Below are 19,956 nucleotides of genomic sequence, written 5' to 3'. Positions count from 1 at the left end.
GAAAGTGGAATGCATTGAATCGCACTCCATTTGTGTATGCCCTTTTTCAAAATATTTTTGTTCTATAATTACTTTTGTTTGTTTGGCGAGGTTAAAAAGAGCACTAGAAAGAAGAGCATTTCGGTTCTGGCATGTACACCCGTCGCTGTACATAATTATTTTATCAAAGCGATCTCTTTCCATAGAAAGCAGAACCCATCTTCAGTTTTCGAATTGAAAATTGTGAAATTATGTACTATCAATTTCATTTAATAATATGAAGAGGAAACGTTGGATTTAGGGCTCAAAAGAAATGACTGCAGATCCATTGTAAAAACCTCCGTGTTCTCAGCCGTTTTGTCAGAATTTTTTTCTTGTCCAGCCACCTCTTTTTTCTTTGAATGTTGCTGGAAGGTATTTTCATCGATGTTTTTTGTTTTATAACTGACGCAAATATCACACTCGTCTTTCTTGGGTGAGAATAGAGACAAATTCAAATCATCGAATGTATTAGAGAAGGTCGCAATGGATATAGGTGATGAAACTGTTACCTTACACCAATTATCCTTGTAAAATCTATAAAGTTCCATTTTCGATTTCCAATTCGGTTCGAGATATAGCTTACTGGTTGATTTACGACAGTAATGCGATTCTAGTTTCGGTAAACTGTTGAAGAAACTCCTGAGATTGTCTTTCTTCGCATCTTCTTCAACCTTTCTTCGATTCATTGGTAATTCAGTTTCATTGGTATCTTCACATACACTGCTATTTTTATGCTTATCAATCATCCAACGCCCTACAGTTCTGACAGGAATAGAGAAAGTGTTGCAGAACATGATTTTGCATACCCTGATTCTAGTAGTTGTTTCTAGATGATACACGTATGAAAATTCTCTTCTTGATTCGTTCTCAACTTTTTGATCTCTAGCTCTCTTGATTGTCAGTTTTCCAACTAGTGCTAAGAGAAAAATTCTCTTCTCACTCCACGAAAGTTTCCAAAATGTTTCGAAAATTTGTATCCTCTGTTGATCTGATATTCCTTTACATTTCAAGGTTGATTTTTCCCCACAGTTGCACCTTGCTCCCATCACTTTGGCTCCTTTCATTACATTAAAATCCCATTCCTCCTCCTGCTTCTTTTTTCCACAATATTCCTTTCTAGATTGTCTATTCAATTTATTCTTGTTTTTTCCAGGTTGCTCGATCTACATGTCTTCTTTTTCTGCGCTTTCTCAGAGAAATTTCAGCTGCTCCTTCATTTCTTGGCATTTTTTCTCGATCTTTTTTGCCACTGGAATCGGTTTTCATGTCACTCTCTCTTTGTTCGTATGTCTCGTCGTTAGAATCAGAATGAGAATTAGGCTCTTGGTTATCATTTCCATGCTCTTGATTATTGTGTTCATAATATTCGTGAGTCTCAGTTTCCAGAGTATCAGGTACTAAAGTGTCAGGAACTAACGTATCAGGTACTTGAATATTAGTAGGTTCTTGGGTAGGTTCATGAGTAGCAGGTTGTCGAGTATTAGCTTCTACAATGGCAAGTTCTTGATGAGTATCAGGTTCTTGAATAGCATTCAGATCTCGAAAAATGATTTCTTGTTCATAAATACAATTCAGTAGATTTATTTTTTCATCAGCTGCTTGCAATATTAAATCATCAGAAATTGAAGCTGCAGATGTAAATATTGCATCAAGATCATTATTTTCAACCATTTTATCTACTTGAATGTCGCATGCCTCAATGAATACTACATTTTCAGTAGTTAATTCAGGAGGTAAAGAATCCAAATTCATTATATTAGTGCAAGTAGATGTTGTCGGTTTGATAAATGATATTTTTTCCGAAGACCGTGTATCTGTTGCGGAACTAAACGGGGTTTGAATGTTAGCTCGGTTTATGTTATTTTCTATATTAAATTAATTTTGTAAATCGACACCCGCCATGGTGAGCATTCTTTATGATCTTGATTGTGTGTTCATTCTGTAAAAGATACATTCAATAATTATGAACAATCCTGGGTAAATTTTTACTGAAAATAAAATAGATTCCAGAAATAGCCAGCAACATTGAATTCAATTTAGAGAGCAGATGACCAAACTCCTGTCTACAGAAGATCGGAAATGGCCTAACTCCTCACCAACCAACTTGTGGTGGAATTGAATGAAGAATTACCAGATATTTCAACTGAAACTATTATTTTTATGCTTCATAAATCACCAAGATTCATTTTTGAACGTACATTTTAACACATAACAAGAGAAGACATGCCACACACTTTGCTCTCTGTGTTGAAACTGGGAGTTCGGCAATTTGCTTATTGAATTTGAATGCAGTGGAGATTCGCCAAACGTGTTTCGTATATATTTGAGCGCGAAGAGTGGTATTTTGATGATAGAACGACTGTCAATAGATGAGGTGGTCGTTTGACTACCAGAGGGCAGTGAAAGCTCGATTTCGACATAAAGTGGAGTTAGGACATTTGCATCTTAGGCCGACGATATGGCAGATAGAAAGGAATATTTCAAGAAATACCGATATTAATGTGTTTGTCTTCAGGAAATTATTAAATGTTCCGCCATTTTGTAGTAGGTGAAGATATTGACTTCATATTCTAGGGTTGTGAAGTATTCATCGGGAGCTTCGAAATGATATGTACAAGATCCCCCTTTCCATTCAATTTTTTTCCCAGATGGTACCCAGTCGCCATCTTGAAAGTTTCATCTGTCAATTTCACTTCAAAATAAAGTATTCATGCATTAATTTCATTATCCCAAATTTCAAGTTTTTGAGTTCAAAAAATAAAAGAGGATATTAAAGAAATGCACTATATGAATTTATGAGGTTTTATATACATGAGTATACCACTCTGAGTATTGTTTGACTATTCATGAGATGTGTGATATAAAATGTCAATTATGTAATATGTAATGATAATAATAGTTAAGAATTGATACCATTGTCAATTTGGAAATGGACTAGACGGCTAATACATTTTTCTTGATATCCATTAAAAACTTCTTTAATTAATTATGTTTTTAAATCTTCCAGTTTACCCAACGAGTTCTTTGACCGCTAGAAAATATCGAGTGGTGTCAGATATGGTGATCGGAAAAAACCTTTCAATGCTTCCCGTAAGAAACAATTATTCTATCTAAAAGTATGATGCAAGAGTGTTTTGAAATTCGTGACAAAATCAAAAATAAAAAATTGAAAATCAAAACAAAACATGCTACCGAAAAAAAAAACGAGAAACTTTTTTGATAGAGAATATATAATATAAAATATCTACACAATGGAACTTGAATAAATAACAGTGGCTACATGCAATAAAGTGTACTATTACGTAGTGACTGAGCAATAGAGACAAAATAATGAACATTTCTATGTTTCGAAATTACAATCGGAAAATGAATGAATCTAGGAGGAGACGTTAATAATCTGAATGTCTGATATGTTGTTTTTCAGTGTAGAAAAATAATTATCTTTGATACTTTCAACATCATAACCAGATAAGACAGTTTTGCTGTATTCTCGTCAACAGGTTAGATCTCAAAATAACCATAAAATCGATCATATACTAATAGAGAGAGAGAGAGAGAGAGAGAGAGAGAGAGAGAGAGAGAGAGAGAGAGAGAGAGAGAGAGAGAGAGAAAGAACTTTATTGTCCAAAGAACAGAATTCTTGTTAACAAAGTTTAGAAATACATTTATGTATGTACACATATATCTATATATACACACACACACACACACACACACATACAGGCTGATTCACGGTGGATGGCACATTAGACGTTTCTGGTGAACCAGACAACGGATCACTTTGAAAATTTAATGGATGGCATATTCGGACATTCTCTAGCCAACTAAAATATTTTCGACAATGCGGTGTTGCCGCTTCTATTAGAAAGCAGTAGCAACTTTGATTTTTCAAATGAAACACTCTGTATATAATATTATTTTTGGAATCTCCAACAATTGCCCGACAACTTTTCTTGATATTTTCCTATACCTATCTGTTACCGTTTTCGAAATAAACATTAATTTCAATTTTTTTCTTCGAAAATCATGACTTCTAAAAATGCCGATATCTTTTAGTTAAGAAGTACTATGATATCGAAATTTGGTTTGGAGTTAGGTGATACTTGGACACTTCCCACACGTCAGCCTAATCTCCGTTACTTCAATACAGGATGGTAAAAAAATACAGTTTTTTCGTTTGCTTAAAAAAGTTGCTGAAATTTGATTATTTTAAATGGAACACCCTGTATATTATTGAAAATTCGGAAAGCTGCTGAAATTTGCTTTTTTTCTATGTATATCATACCTATACCTAACTAGTCAAGTTTCGGACTTATGAACATTTATTTGTGAAAATGTCCCTTCAGAATGGTATTTCCATTCGGTATTTGGTAAGCAGGCCATGATTACTATTTGACAGTAGCGTTGTGACATTCTCCTAATAATATCGACATTTTCGTCACTTCAGAAGTTGCAAATACCTTCAAAACGATGGAACAAAACTATTCAAACGAAGTTCTTATGAATTCGTTTATTATTTTTGGACAGTGTGACAAAATTATCAGCAGAACATGTAGAAAGTTCAATGAAATGTATCCGAATCTACCGCCAATGAACCTCAAGAAATTTATACGAATTCAGAACAATTTCAATATGTTTGGATAAACTTTAAAAAAGCACCAAGAAACTTGAAATTGGAAATATTGATATGAATAATTATAAAAAAGTAAAACAATCATGTGGAATATTTCAAAATATGTTCGAATCGCTGGCCGTTCACTTCCAAGCACTTTAAAATGCGGGTGTTGACTGCTTTCGTGGTGGCAGATCTGATTTCATTGGGATCCAAATCTTCAAATGTTTGGGCAATCCTTTCTAACAATTCATCTCTCGAACGCACGGGTATTTTGTAAACTCTTTCTTTAAACATTCCTCACAAATAAAAATCTAATGGATTAAGATCGGGTGATCCCGCTGGCCAATTCCATGGTCCCAAGCGCCTCATCCACCGATCGTCAAATAGTCTATCCAGTTCTGCGCTCATTTCTCTTGTGCAATGTGCAGGAGCTCCGTCTAGTTGGTACCAACAGTTTCGATAATCTTCGAGTGGCAGATTATCCACGAAACTGTCTACAGTATTCTCAAAAATATTCAGGGAGCTTCTGGATGTTAATGACTCCTCGTATATCACGTACCTCAATTTGTTGTCCATCAACATGCAGAAGACATTAAAACTAAATTTTTCTTGAAATCCGGCTTCTTTTGTGACGTGAGGATTTTCACTGGACCAATAATGACGATTTTTTCTATTGAAAATCCCTTCTCTCGAAAATTTCGATTCATCAGTCCAAATAATTTTATTTAAAAAAAGTGGATCTTCTTGAATGCGTGTCAACAACATTTCACAAAATTCTACTCTCTGTTGAGGATCTTGAGGCTTCATTGCTTGAATTTTGGTGAATGTATAATCATGCATTTTATGTCTTCGCAAGATTCTTTGAACCGATGAATATTTTATACCCAAATCTTCTTCAGCACTTCTTATCGATGACTCGGTAAATGCGTGAAAATATGCTAAGACATTAATCGGGCTGTCTTCGAAAGTTACGGGTCGAGGCAAGTTTCTAGGTGCTTTTAAAGTTGATCCAAATGCATTGAAATTGTTCTGAATTCGTATAAATTTCTTGAGGTTCATTGGCGGTAGATTCGGATACATTTCATTGAACTTTCTAAATGTTCTGCTGATAATTTTGTCACACTGTCCAAAAATAATAAACAAATTCATAAGAACTTCGTTTGAATAGTTTTGTTCCATCGTTTTGAAGGTATTTGTAACTTCTGAAGTGACGAAAATGTCGATATTATTAGGAGAATGTCCAAACGCTACTGTCAAATGGTAATCATGGCCTGCTTACCAAATACCGAATGGAAATACCATTCTGAAGGGACATTTTCACAAATAAATGTTCATAAGTCCGAAACTTGACTAGTTAGGTATAGGTATGATATACATAGAAAGGAAGCAAATTTCAGCAGCTTTCCGAATTTTCAATAATATACAGGGTGTTCCATTTAAAATAATCAAATTTCAGCAACTTTTTCAAGCAAACGAAAAAACTGTATTTTTTTACCATCCTGTATTGAAGTAACGGAGATTAGGCTGACGTGTGGGAAGTATCCAAGTATCACCTAACTCCAAACCAAATTTCGATATCATAGTACTTCTTAACTAAAAGATATCGGCATTTTTAGAAGTCATGATTTTCGAAGAAAAAAATTGAAATTAATTTTTATTTCGAAAACGTTAACAGATAGGTATAGGGAAATATCAAGAAAAGTTGACGGGCAATTGTTGGAGATTCCAAAAATAATATTATATACAGAGTGTTCCATTTGAAAAATCAAAGTTGCTACTGCTTTCTAATAGAAGCGGCAACACCGCATTGTCGAAAATATTTCAGTTGGCTAGAGAATGTCCGAATATGCCATCCATTAAATTTTCAAAGTGATCCGTTGTCTGGTTCACCAGAAACGTCTAATGTGCCATCCACCGTGAATCAGCCTGTATACATATGTAACACAAAGGGATCAATTCAAAATTAAATAAACACCTTAAAATAATAAAACCAAGTAAAATAATATAAAGTGCGTATACAAGTGATTGCAATGTTAGTCAAAATCTTCATTATAATATTCGTCTAAAGTATAAAAAGCTTTATTTAGCAAAAAACATTTTACAGCACTTCGAAAATTTTTATATGAAGAAGTGGAGCGAAGATATACTGGCAAATGATTGAACATTTTCCTTGCATTGTATATTATGCATTTTTTTTTTATTAATACGCTTTCAGGAATGGGTAGTGCTATTAAGTGGCTATTATGCCTAGTATTATAAGAGTTTGTTGAATCACTGGTAGTATTAAATTTTTTGTGCATCATACACACACTTTCAAGGATAAAAATGCATGTCAGAGTCAAGATTTTTGATCAATAAACAGGGGTTTACAGCAATCTCTCGGTTTTGCCTTACAAATATATCTAACCGCTCTCTTTTGTAAGATAAACACAGACTGTAACAAGAACTGAGAAGCATTACCGCAGAAGCAAATTCCATATCTTAGGCGGGATTCTATTACCGCAAAATAGACTGTTCTTGCAGCTTGCAAGTTGAGTTCTCTGGTAATAACCCTTAAAACATAGCATCCCGAAGCCATCCTATTACATAGATTAGATATGTGGATATCAAAGGATAGATTATTATCTACATGCAAACCCAAGAATTTACTTGATGAGACGGAGCTAATTAAAGTATTCCCTAGAAAAATTTCATTTAATATACATTTAAAGGTTAGTATGCAGGTTTTTGTGGTATTGAATGCCAGTCTGTTAGCATCACACCACTTTTTAACGATGTCTAGATCAACCGATATATTATTATATAGTTCAGTATTGTCTTTTGAGTGCCAAACAATAGTAGTGTCATCAGCAAATAGAGTTATTTTTCCTTTCGTATTGATGAGAGATAGGTCATTTATGAAGAGCAGGAACAGTAGAGGACCGAGTACTGAACCTTGCGGAACCCCACAAGATACCAACAGAGGTTCAGATCTCTTATTATTAACTAATACAGACTGGGTGTGATCTGACAAATAAGAATGAAACCATTTCAAACCATTTCAACCATTTCTGAAACCATACATTTCCAATGTATTCAAGAGAATTTTGTGATTTACGCAGTCGAATGCTTTAGCAAGGTCACAAAACACAGCAGCAACTACTTCACCCTCATTGATACTGAAATATACTTTTTCTAGAACTGAGAACATAGCATCATTGGTGCTCCTTGATTCTTGAAAACAAAATTGGCGATTACTAAGTGAGTGGTTAGTATTGAGAAATGAGATCATTCTTTTCTTCACCAATTTTTCTATAAGCTTTGCAAGAGTTGGCAAAAGTGAAATGGGTCTAAGGTTTGTAACCAACTCACAATCTCCTCTTTTAGATAAGGGGTTAATGATTGCGAACTTCAAACATTTTGGAAATATTCCGCTCGTGAATGAAAAATTGATGGCTTCTGCCAATAAATACTTCTATGCATCTTTGATCATTATCATCAAGTTTATATACACACTTGAATGTACTCGAAGTATAATGGAAAACATCCGAACACAATTCTTAAGTTTTTTGGATTTACATTTAGACTAATACATGAATTATTGATAAATATGATCTGTCTAAAGAAGAGAGGAGAATAATTATTCCATACATGTTGAATTTTGGCACTTTTTGTTCAACGGTGCTCTGAGGTTCAAAAAAGAGGCAGAAAACTACAGCATATAACTTTCATGAAAACGAGCGATAGGTTATCCGAAAAATTTTCAGCTAGTCTTTTGTTAGCGTCAACTTTAATATCGTCTCGTTCCAACTAGAAATTAATGATAGTATGTCGCATGTCTCACAATTACCATTTTCGGTTATCACTCCTTAGTCCCGTATCAGTATTTCTCCTTATACGAGGGTGGATCTAAAAAGTTTCCTACCCAACAAAGATACATTTTTTTAGATTTTATTTATTTTTCAATACAGTCTCCTTTTTAACTCAACACACTTCTCCCAGTGGTGCTCTTATCTCTGTAACCCGTCTTAACAGTACTCAGCGTTTTCCTCTGCCGAATAATGTGACGAGTCTCTGTCCTCCGAGCGCAGTTTTTAGATGTAGAAACGATATGATGTCGTTTGGGGCTAGATCTGGTGAGTGAGGCGGATGGTCAAACAGTTGAAACCGTAGTTCGTGGATTTTCGCCACGGAAACCGCTGAGGTGTGAGACGGTGCGTTGTTTTGATGAAACAGAATTTTTTTTCTGCAAATGTGACCGTTTTTCCGCAACTTCTGGCCTTCAGCTTGTCAAGTAATTATGCGTAGTGTGCTCCTATAACTTTCCCAGCCGAAAAAACAGTTTTTTGCTTTTTTTGGGTCCGGTTTTTCCTTTGCAGTTCACCGTTTGGAGTGTATTTTTGTTTCGGGCGTATAATGGTGTATCCAAGTTTCATCTTCAGTTATTAATCGGCGCCAAAACTTGGATTCATTGCGCCTAAACTGCGCTACCAGAGCGTTGTAAATGTTCATTCGAATACGTTTTTGATCTAATGCGTGCAAACGCGGCACCAAACGCGTAGACAGCTTTCACATACCTAACTTTTGACATGTTCATAACTTCTGCTATCTCTCTCACTTTAATTCGGCGGTCATCTAGCACCATTTGATGAATTTTGGTTGGCCATTGGATGAATGTTTTCGTCCGTAGTTGCAGTTTTGTATGTGCCGAACGTTCATCGTTTCCGAAGCTCTTTCGGTCATTTTGAAATTTAGCTTCCCAAAATTTCACTGTGGTAAATAGTGGTGCAGAGTCCCCATACACAGAATACAACTCATCTTTGATTTACGTAGGAGTGTTGCCTTTCAAAAATAAATATTAAATGACAGCTTGATACTCTATTTTGTCCATTTTCATGAAAACACTCACATCACCTCACATACACGACTGTTACATAACAACTGCGCGTCCAAAATGGCTGAAACTTTGGTGAGTAACTGTCAACAGTTGAACAACAAAATTCACTAGCTTTTATTTACGAGTGCTGCTATCTTCATGTTGAGGTTGGAAACTGTTCAGACCACTCGTATAGCATAACAAGAGTCTGAACTTCCTGATAAGAACTGGCGTTTGTTTTTGTCTATCTTCTAATAATGCCATAGGGGTGTGGTATACCTGTTCGATAAACCTCATGTGTACCGATATTAAAATGTCCTAAGCATACTATAACAAATTAAAGAATTAACTGTCTTAAACAAATTTATGTCCAACAATATTTCACTATCACAAACTAATTTATTTACAACACTTAGCAACTAACGCTTAATTTATTTCCACTATTTGAATTCCTTGTTTAACCGCTCGATTCACTTTCTCTGGACGAGAAGCGGGCCTTATATATCTATAGCGATCGTTCAAGATTTCTCTAGCGATTTCGGTACTCAACTAGAATTTAACCGGTGGTTTGTCGACTGCATTCCTTTTGCGGTGATGTCATGTATTTATACGCTGTCTGAGATATCGGTCAGAGATATCGGCTTCAGATTCGTTACAATATGTTTAAAAACTGTTTAAAATCTGTTTTTCCGTTAATCAGCTGTCACCCCTATACGAACGACAACTCTGAGAAGTTGAGAAACTTGTGCGAACTAAAGACTAACGAGGTCTTACCTTTCAACGTGTGATTCCTAACACGCTTCCTAACACGATTCCTCCCGCTTGTTTAACCACTCTCAGTAGGTCGTAGAATAGATTCGATACTATGTTTTCGTCAACTACATTCCAGGTAATTCGAGTATGTCAACAAATGCATAGCTCGTAAATACGTAAAGTAAATTATATAAAAACATCTCATGAACGTAACGTACAACAAAAAATAAAATACGATGAGAAATCAAAAGATAAGGAGACATGAAATAGAAACTTATGAGATGAAGAAGAGATAACTCAAATACCAAAGATACATTTTGAGAATGCACCTTGAAAATGAGGAGAAATGTAATGAAACTGAATAGATTCAGAGAAGGTTCTCGTAGAAATATGTTGGATAACCTTTTTCAAAAATTCAGTTATACAAAAGAAACATACAAGTATACTAAACGGAATGAAAATAGGAATGAAATAAAGAATTAATACATTAGAAAACACTAAATTGAACTGCTACGGATATATTTTGGAAAAGCACCAAGCGTATCAAAGATGAAAGACTTGATTCGAAGATATAGAGGAAGATAGTGGTAATGGGAAAGTTGGAATATGGGTGGAAAAAAAAAGAATCGAAAACGAAAGAACGGAATATATGAAAAAAAACAAAGAAATATAAGAGAAAACAATGCTCAGAAAGCTAATAAAAACAATTTTTAAATTATGAATCCTTTCTACTTTATTTTCTTAATTTTTTTTTGTTCAGGTTCAATTCAGTTCAGGTCAAAACTTCAGTTCACTTGAGAAGAGAATAACGCAGTTGGATCATTTTTAGTCACTCTTGGGTTTACCAGATATTATTCATATCGTTTTCTAGTCGCTTTTGGATTTACCAGATCTGTTTTAAAAAAATCTGTTTAAAATCTGTTTTTCCGTTAACCAGCTGTCGCACCCCTACGAACGATAACCCTCAGAAGTCGAAAATTGTGGGAGCTAAGCACTAACGAGGTCTTACCTTTCAACGTGTGATTCCTAACACGGGTTGAACGATAGCAAGTGAAAATCTATCGATATTCAAAATCATTAAGCAAGCAGATTATGGGAGTTCCAAATTAGATTGTGAGTTCGATTAGAAAAATATGTGAAAAACGGTCTTCCAATTTGTAACCCTGAGATGAATTTTGTTGAGATTTCATTCTCAAGAATTATCACAAACCTTTCCACTGAATTTAGTGTGATAATGTTTATAAAAACATATCTTAAGATGGTCACATGCCAATCTGCTTCACATCCTTCAGAAAATTACATGTTATTATTTGTGTATCTAAGTTGTAATTATGAAGTATTTTAGTACATAATTCACTGTGATGATAATTCATTACTTGCAAGCAGATGGAGCTGTTCCGAGCATATAATACTCTACATCAAAAATCGTAAAAATCATCCAACAAAAATTTGTTTTGTGAAACATTAGATACCAGCAATTTATGAATACAAAAAAGACGGAATTTGTATTAACCTCAAAAACGAATGAATCGATATTATCATAAAATACAATCAGTATGTGGCTTTGACTTCGCAGTATTTATACTCATTAGTTTCGTCAAAAGGCCAATTTGCGCAATAACTATTGGAGACCTTCGAACTATCAGTATGGCATGAGTCATGGGACAAAAAACAGCGGGAAAGCTAAAATGTTTCTCAGCACAAAACTTTTTAAAAAATTCATCAACATATATATTTCATTTCGAAATTGAAATCGTGATGTTACTGGGTGTAAACAGACGAATGTATCTGGTTTGAAAACTGAATTTATTTCCGGAATTTCTGGCTTATTGTCTATTATTGGTTGATTCCTATCATCACTTTGATTCAAATGCATGACCATTCAGATATTTCAAAATTATTTGAAGGAATCACACGTTGAAAGGTGAGACCTCGTTAGTTCTTAGCTCGCACAATTTTCGACTTTTGAGAGTTGTCGGTTGTATAGGGGTGCGACAGCTGGTTAACGGAAAACAGATTTTAAACAGAAACAGACATATCTGAAATAATCGCATTAGATTAGTTCTATATCTGGCCTTGGTGTCTCATCCACTGATACCTCCACAGATTTATCGTGGAGTTATCATTAGTCTTTCTAATAGATTGTTACCTGTCGTTTTTCGTTATTTCGCATAATGTATGATTAGACCTTTTTAGGTCTCAGCAAAGGCACTATATGTGCAGGCCAATTTATTTTATACCCAGCATCTGGATTACTTGAGATTTAGTGTTATACCAGATCAGTAAACCGAGAATGGATGCTTGTTTCATTTCTTCGTTGTCATCGTTTTTCTATGTATGACAACGGTGCATAAAAGGTCAAGTTATTTGGGCTATTTCATTTAGAATGTCCATACAATTTGTACGGAAAATTTTAGGTTTCAATCACAATCATATTTCTCTGGTACTGTGGTCCCTGATCGTTACTTTGATCCATAATTACCTTTCAAGCCATACAAGAAAACTGCTTATGCAAACTAGTTTTAAAATTGTAATTTTTTGGAGCAGGTATCAAATTTTGTTTGCAGGCATGTTAGGCGTACACATTCTCGAACCATCAGTCCACCCTTTCGTAACTGTGTCGTGAGTGTCATACTAAGTTTCGTCCAAATACAAAATTTGCATTTATGAAAAAAATTCTGATCGACGATAAAAAAACACTTGTATACTTTTCAAAGAACATGCAGGAAAGGTTAAAATTTCAACAAACACTGGTTATGTTGTGTAACATCGATAATTGTCACTGTCGTCTGTCATGTCAAAAATTAAAAAAATAGATAACTGTTGTGGATCAGTGTTCATGGACACAGAACTAAACTTTGAGTAGATGTCACAGACGGATTACTTGTACCAACTCATTTTGAAATCATAAATGTGACAGAAATTCCACCAGTTTCAGCAACTGTTTGAAGGAAAGTTTATATTGTATTTTTTATTCATTTGAATAGAAATGAAAAAAAAAAGTTTGATTTTATTATGAAAAAAATCTCACCTCAAGTAAAATTTGTAATAAAAGATGTGTTAATGTTCGATTCAATGCCAAGGAAAATAAAACAATTAAATATCATTGAGAAGCTTAACCTAACTGTTAAACACGGTCCCTATGTATATCTAACATGGTATAGTTCAAATATACGATACCAACCTACCTTCCAACAGCTCCCCTTTAAAAATATAGTTAGGGAGCTAACAACTGATTTCGTTATTCAATCGTCATTTCTGATTATATAAAAATCACATTAACTATATAATATATATTAAATAAAAAAATATATAATAATATATATACCAAATTCTTCATCTCTTCCTATAGATGAGTGGGAAAGTAGGGATTCAAATAACAGGATGATAATTGAAAATACTTCTGAATACTACTTATTCACATATTCGAAAGCTTCTGATTATTCCTCTTCCATATTCTCTGTTTCACTAACACCGTTGTCATTTGAATCAATAATGAATTTATTTCCACTTTTAATATGGAAGTGTCCAATCTCCATATAGTCTTTTTCAAATAAAATTACTTTTTTAATCCTTTTCTGCCAGTCTTCTTCGGTAATATTAGATATTTCTTCTTTAATTAGCTCTATTACCTTCTTATCAAATTTTGGAAAATTATTTTTACTCCTGATGCTTTGTTTCAATTTTCCCCAAATCAACTCGATGGGATTAAAACACAAAAATAGGGGAAAGTCTCAGTATGGTGTGTCTATAGACTTGTCAGCAATACTCTCAAGGGTATACACTTTTTCAAATGTATCTGTCTGTAAAACTTCAAGTAGTTGGTTTTTGGTATAGTAATACTCAAAATACAAATTGTTATTTATTAAAAAACTTTGATTTCATCTTTCCTCGAATTTTTAATCGGTACTTTGATGAGCTGTCGTGAGGGATAGAAAACGTTGTCAAGAACTATTACACTATTCGCATCCAAATTTGGGATCGATGTGTTTTCAAACCATTTCTCGAAAATATTAGCTTCCATGTTCTTATGATAGTCAACATTATAGTCCTGAAGTTTTATTCCACATAATTTCAAAGAATTCGGAACCCTTTACTTCCTCAGCAATGCACAATGATTATTCGCGATCCTTTGTTTGCAGGCATGTTAGGCGTACACATTCTCGAACCATCAGTCCACCCTTTCGTAACTGTGTCGTGAGTGTCATACCAAGTTTCGTCCAAATAGAAAATTTGCCGTTGTTCTTGTCTATATTCAGTTATTTGTTCTAAGTATTTGTTACGCAATTCCACTATTCTTCTGCTTTTCATAACTGTTTGACGTTTGTTTATTATTTTAAATCTAAATCCTAGTTTCTTTATCCAATTCTGAAGAGATGTTTCACAGCATCTCACGTTATGACCGAAAGTATTCAATTTCTTCCTTATGATTTCACTTGTAGGCATCTCATTGCATTTGTAATAGTCGTATATTGGTTTTTTCAATGATTTTATTAGATGGACTTCTATTTTACGTACAGTTGAGAAAGGAATTTCGGTCAAATCTGATGTTGCTTGTAATAGTTTGTTTCCCTCGAAACCAAACTTGAGATGTAGATACTCATATACATTGAAACATTTTCTGCAAACAATATTCAAATGCATCTCAATCTTATTCACCGGCATCTCTTTTTCGCATTGTTCACCATCGCTATTGGAATCAATACACAGGAAAAAGTCTGCGTTGTTATCACACTCGTTATTACTATAAGTACTTGTCCAAGGACGCCACATTTTCAACAAATAACAAAAATTTTAAGTAATTATAACTGCACCAATATCGAATTGCAACACTCAAATCACGATCAGTTCCTGAACTGAACACGACGGCGATAACCATCCCCGCATTCCCCGATTTCTATTCGTCACCGTAACATGACTTCAAATTCAATTTTATGACTCTTCAGACAAAACTCGGTTAGTAAAAATTATCCAATACGAACCGCCAAGTCTACAGTCCACGTGAACTAGTTCGCCGCCGGTTCATTTCTATGTATTGGTATTTTGGCCTTTGAGAGTGCCGCCACCTTTAAATGTACACAATATCATTTACTTCGAGTATACACATCAATGACTGCGGGTAGAAATTTGGCGGAAAATTTTCTCGTGAAAGTTTGTCACACTTTGATGTTCTAGACTTTCAAATGCATCCAAAAAGTCATATGTCGATCTCAACGATGTCAATAAATTGATTTCTCATTTTCATCAAAAATGGTATACCACTTATGTATACCACTGTCAGTAATAACAGACAGTGGTTGTATAGGTAAATAAGGGTGAATTATTTCAGTTTATTGCAGTAACGTTAATTACAAATACAATGGGTATAAAACAGGATGCTTTAATTCTTTTAACAATTTCAGACATATTTCATTCATTCTATGGCCGTTCTCCAAGGCATTTTGGGCGACACTAGATTTTTATAGTCTTCGAAATCGGATATGTGCTGCGCGTTCTTTGAAACGAGTTACAATGGCTTTCTCAGTCTGACCGATATATTTTTTGTCACAGCTCACAGCTTATTCCATATATCCCCGCCTTTTCATTCTTCAACATCTTCTCTTTAGGACAACTCAACATTTGTTGAGGGTGATTGGGAAGAGTACTTGTCTTAGATTTATTCTACGACAGAGGTTGTCGTTTTAACTTTCATTACAAGGTATATCGTTTCAAGAATAGCTCCATAGTTAGTTTGTTAGTTACTGCCAAAGTGGAAGGGAAAAGACGTCCCTTGAGCTTGAGCTTGAGCTAAGTAAAATGTTCGTTTGATATCACGCAAACGATGAGGTAGGAAAATTGGGTAGCTATGTATAACTTTGAAACCTTGAAAATGCTCTTAAAGAAACATCTTCATCAATCATCGTCATAACTAAAATTTCAGACTTACGTTTAGCTTGAAGTTGGAAATTAATAATCGATTTACAAGATCTTGTTTTCCAACAAATAACTTGTTTTTGGTGTATCAAATTTATTCCAAGTTAGAGACTCATACTGTATGAAGTAGTCGCTGATTTATTTAAAAATATATTTTAGAATAGTTGGCCGCTTTGTCAGGAACTCGTGAAATGCTCACCTGTCAACTATTTATTATTTTAGTATTTTGAAATCTGTATTTTCACTTTGCGGCGCCTCTCCGAAATAGCGTGTTGTTGGAAATCGCAAACGAAGATTATAAATAAACTAATTGTACGTTATTCTGTTAGCATGTGACTGTCTTGAGATTTACCCGACAATTGTCACGTATGCAACATAATTTGTTTGCAAGTTGGTTGCGTATCTGAACATGTGAAACTAGTATCTTATAACCGGATGATTCAACATTCTTGTGACTCTCAATTGTCAAAACATTATGCAAAATAGGATGGGTTTTCGAATTAGTACCTACAATGATAATAATAGAAGGTCCATGCTAATAACAATGATGACAAGCACTCGGAGGAATATACTTGATAATAATTATCATTGATACTGCACTCATTTGTTTTATATGGAAGATCTTCAGGTCTCTACAGAAAAGATCTCCAGAATGGGCTGAAAAGTCCCGAGTCTAATAAAGAAAACGCGTTTTTTTTGTTCAAAATTGGCTTTACTCATCAACGTACTCTTCATCAAGAGCCATACAATCATTCCAGAGCTACTCTAATATTTCAATATCACTTTTGTAGATCGATTTATTCTTTGCCTCAAAATACGCCTCAGTTTTAGCAATAGAAAAGATTGTTGAAATTTTTATCAAATGGAAAAATATTGAATGAATGTCAATTTGGCTTCCAAAGCTCTGAAAACACTAATGATGAAATCTTTTCATTTTTGAAAAAATATACTTGAATATGAATGAGGGGGAAGCAATTTTGGCCTTTTTCTGCGATTTTTCGAAAGCCTTCGACTGTGTCAATCATGATATACTCATAAAAAAATGTACTGTTATGGCATAAGAGGGACAACTCTTGAATGGTTCCAATCATACCTAAAAGGTAGATCCCAGCTGACGAAAGTCAATAATGTGTATTCGGACATTTCGGCTATAGATTGCGGGGTGCCTCAGGGATATGTTGTAGGGCCTATTTTATTCCTATTATACATCAACGATCTTGTTATAGTCGATATTGAAGGGTCATTCACAATTTTTGCGGATGATACCACATTGTTATTGCATGAAAAAATACTAACAATTTGAAGCAAATGTCAAACAGTGGGGTGATTCTAATTCACTCTCCTTCAACGTGGACAAGACCAAAATTGTAAACTTCAAATTTAGCTATGACAACTTGCTATTAGATGGTAGGAAGATAGAAGAAACGACTTGCACTAAATTTCTTGGTCTGCATATTGACAATAAGTTAAAATTTAAAGAACATATCACATCTTTATGCACAAAATTGGCTTCAGGATCAGAATTGTCTCCAATGAACTTGATATATTCACTGCTAGATCGACTTACTTTGCCCTAGTAGAGTCTCATCTAAGGTATGGTATTGCACTTTGGGAATTCTGCAGTAAGCAACTATTGAATCAGGTCTTCGTGTTGCAAAAGAGATCTTTGCGGTTTTTATGTGGGGCAAACCATAGGGATAGTTGTAGACAACTTTTCGTTAAATACCGAAACCTCACTCTATTCAGCATCTTCATTCTCGAAGTTGTTTGCCTGATTCATGAAAGATATAACACTGATTCTACAGATACACATAGAATCCACAACACAAGACAGAACAGTAGTAATAATATCCATCTGCCAATACCCAGATTGACTAACAAAACACTCTAACATGTACGAAGGGAAAAATGTTCAACCATTTACCAGAGGTAGTTAGGGATATAATAGAGCAGAGACGTTTCAGGGAGTCGGTCAAAAATATACGGCTCATGAAAGCTTATTATAGCCTGCAGGAATATTATGATGACAAATTGTAAATATTCTCAGTATTCTGCAAAGATAAACTCAACAATATTATGTATTAACGATCAGGTTTTTATCACTATTATTATTATTATACATATGTTCTTGTTTTATATCACATTAATATGTGCGTACTCGTATGTGAAAATTAAATTGTGATACAATTGCATTTATAATGAACATGCAAGGTTTTGTTTTTATTTTGACAAATATATTTTACATACTTTTTTAATTTCAACAGTTCTCTTTAGAAGGTTAGTACTATTTGAAAAAGCAGTGAATGCAAGACGACTAGCGTCATATATGTAATAGGACCAAGAGTTTTCAGCCCAGGTAGTATGTTATTCGTTTGAAATGTGGGATAGACAAATTGCAACTCTCCATCTAAAAAGAGGACGATGCAGTTATAAAACTCCGATCTTACTCTACTTCTTTGGAGTAGTGAAGTTGGTTGGGAAGGAGCTGTATCATTTCGATGGGGAGACCCCAAATCGACCGTTCCACGGTTATACTTCCCCCGACAAAAAAGGAGACCCAAAAAATATAACCCTTTCAAATCGAGACCATTGACTTTTGAGTTTGGAGTATATAACGAAATGGAATGATATGAATTCTGTACTTGGTAGTTTTTTTTCCATAGACAGTTTTCCGAGGCCGATGAACTTGGTTTAGTCTTCGACATTGGGGATACAAAAGGATAACACTTTGCAAAGGTTTTTTTTTTCAACAACATCGAAGACCTCGGCTGATGAAAGCATCTGACAGTTGTTTCTCAGGTTGAGTAAGCTGAAGTCAAAGACTCAGAAATTTATCATAGTCTGCCTGAAAGGTTCCTGACAGAATCTGAAGGGCCTACTGCGAGGCGTCTTAGACCCTAATGCACTTGCTGTCAGCATGCCCAGCATATGCGGTTTTAGCCTATATCCACCGACAAAACGTAACCCTAAGAGTGATTTATCACCACCTTCAGCATTTTCACGGTATTGACGAGATACCGGTGTTGCCCTACACTTCGGGATATAGTGAATCCGTCATGTGGAATGAGAAGTGCTGAATTTATTGAAACTATTGATTCTCCACCCTCTTGGTCATACAAGCTAATAAGGTTGATGTTAGTTTTTCTCGATCATCAGAGCAGGAGGATATTCGTCGTGGAGTTTTCAGTTCCCGGTGAGATGCATATCTTTCGAGAAGAAAAGAAAAACAGTGGAAATATCGAGATTTTCTTCTCGAAGTCCGCAGATTCTATCAAGACCACTGTGTCAAGATGGTTGTTCTGATTATTGGAGTCCTTAGTGGAATGATGCCCTCTCTACTCTCGAATCTCAAAATCATGCCGGCTTGCCGCACCAAGGCAGAAATCTTAACCGGACAAATATGGAAGACTGTCATTATTCGCTCACTATGATGATTACTTACCCCACGGCGTGGGAAGTGGTCATTGGTTGATAATGCTGGTATGCCCGCCCGAGTGTGCCGAGGTTTTGGAGACGGGGCCCGACAAGCGCAACCTTAGGGCAAACAAATATAATAAATAATATTGTTCAATATGAAAGGTTGAACGACTTACGCAAAACCGGTGAAATGCCGTCAGATCTTGCCCACTTGTTTGAGATTCACTTTGTATTCGGCACTGAAGCAAAATTTATAAAATTAGTCACTGAACCGAAAACATTCTGCTCTCACATTCACATGTTTTGGGTTGATTATTCTAAATTCGCCCTCGTGGGACGATGAAATTCAGAGTGTTGATCTGAATTCGAATATTTTAAGGTG

General features: G+C 34.9%; 2 protein-coding genes across 2 annotated transcripts in view; one reads left to right on the top strand and one right to left on the bottom strand.

Annotated features, from left to right (window-relative positions):
* The window catches only part of sbm (L-type amino acid transporter sobremesa), a 142,363-nt gene that overhangs the window by 29,881 nt on the left and 92,526 nt on the right, over positions 1-19,956 (top strand). The window lies entirely within an intron of this gene.
* LOC141485579 (uncharacterized) lies at positions 611-19,938 on the bottom strand. The gene is made up of 3 exons (XM_074182486.1): positions 19,751-19,938; positions 19,600-19,691; positions 611-1,960 (listed from the first exon to the last, which is right to left on the bottom strand). Exon 3 carries the CDS (start codon positions 1,771-1,773, stop codon positions 1,156-1,158), a length of 618 nt encoding a protein of 205 aa, XP_074038587.1. The 5' UTR covers positions 1,774-1,960; positions 19,600-19,691; positions 19,751-19,938; the 3' UTR covers positions 611-1,155.

This window comes from Leptinotarsa decemlineata, unplaced genomic scaffold, assembly GCF_025532065.1.
Source record: "Leptinotarsa decemlineata unplaced genomic scaffold, Ldec_3_MD MMD2_tig00026328_RagTag_RagTag, whole genome shotgun sequence".
In the NCBI taxonomy this organism is placed as follows: Eukaryota; Metazoa; Arthropoda; class Insecta; order Coleoptera; family Chrysomelidae; genus Leptinotarsa; species Leptinotarsa decemlineata.
This window is presented reverse-complemented; position numbering and strand designations above follow the sequence as displayed.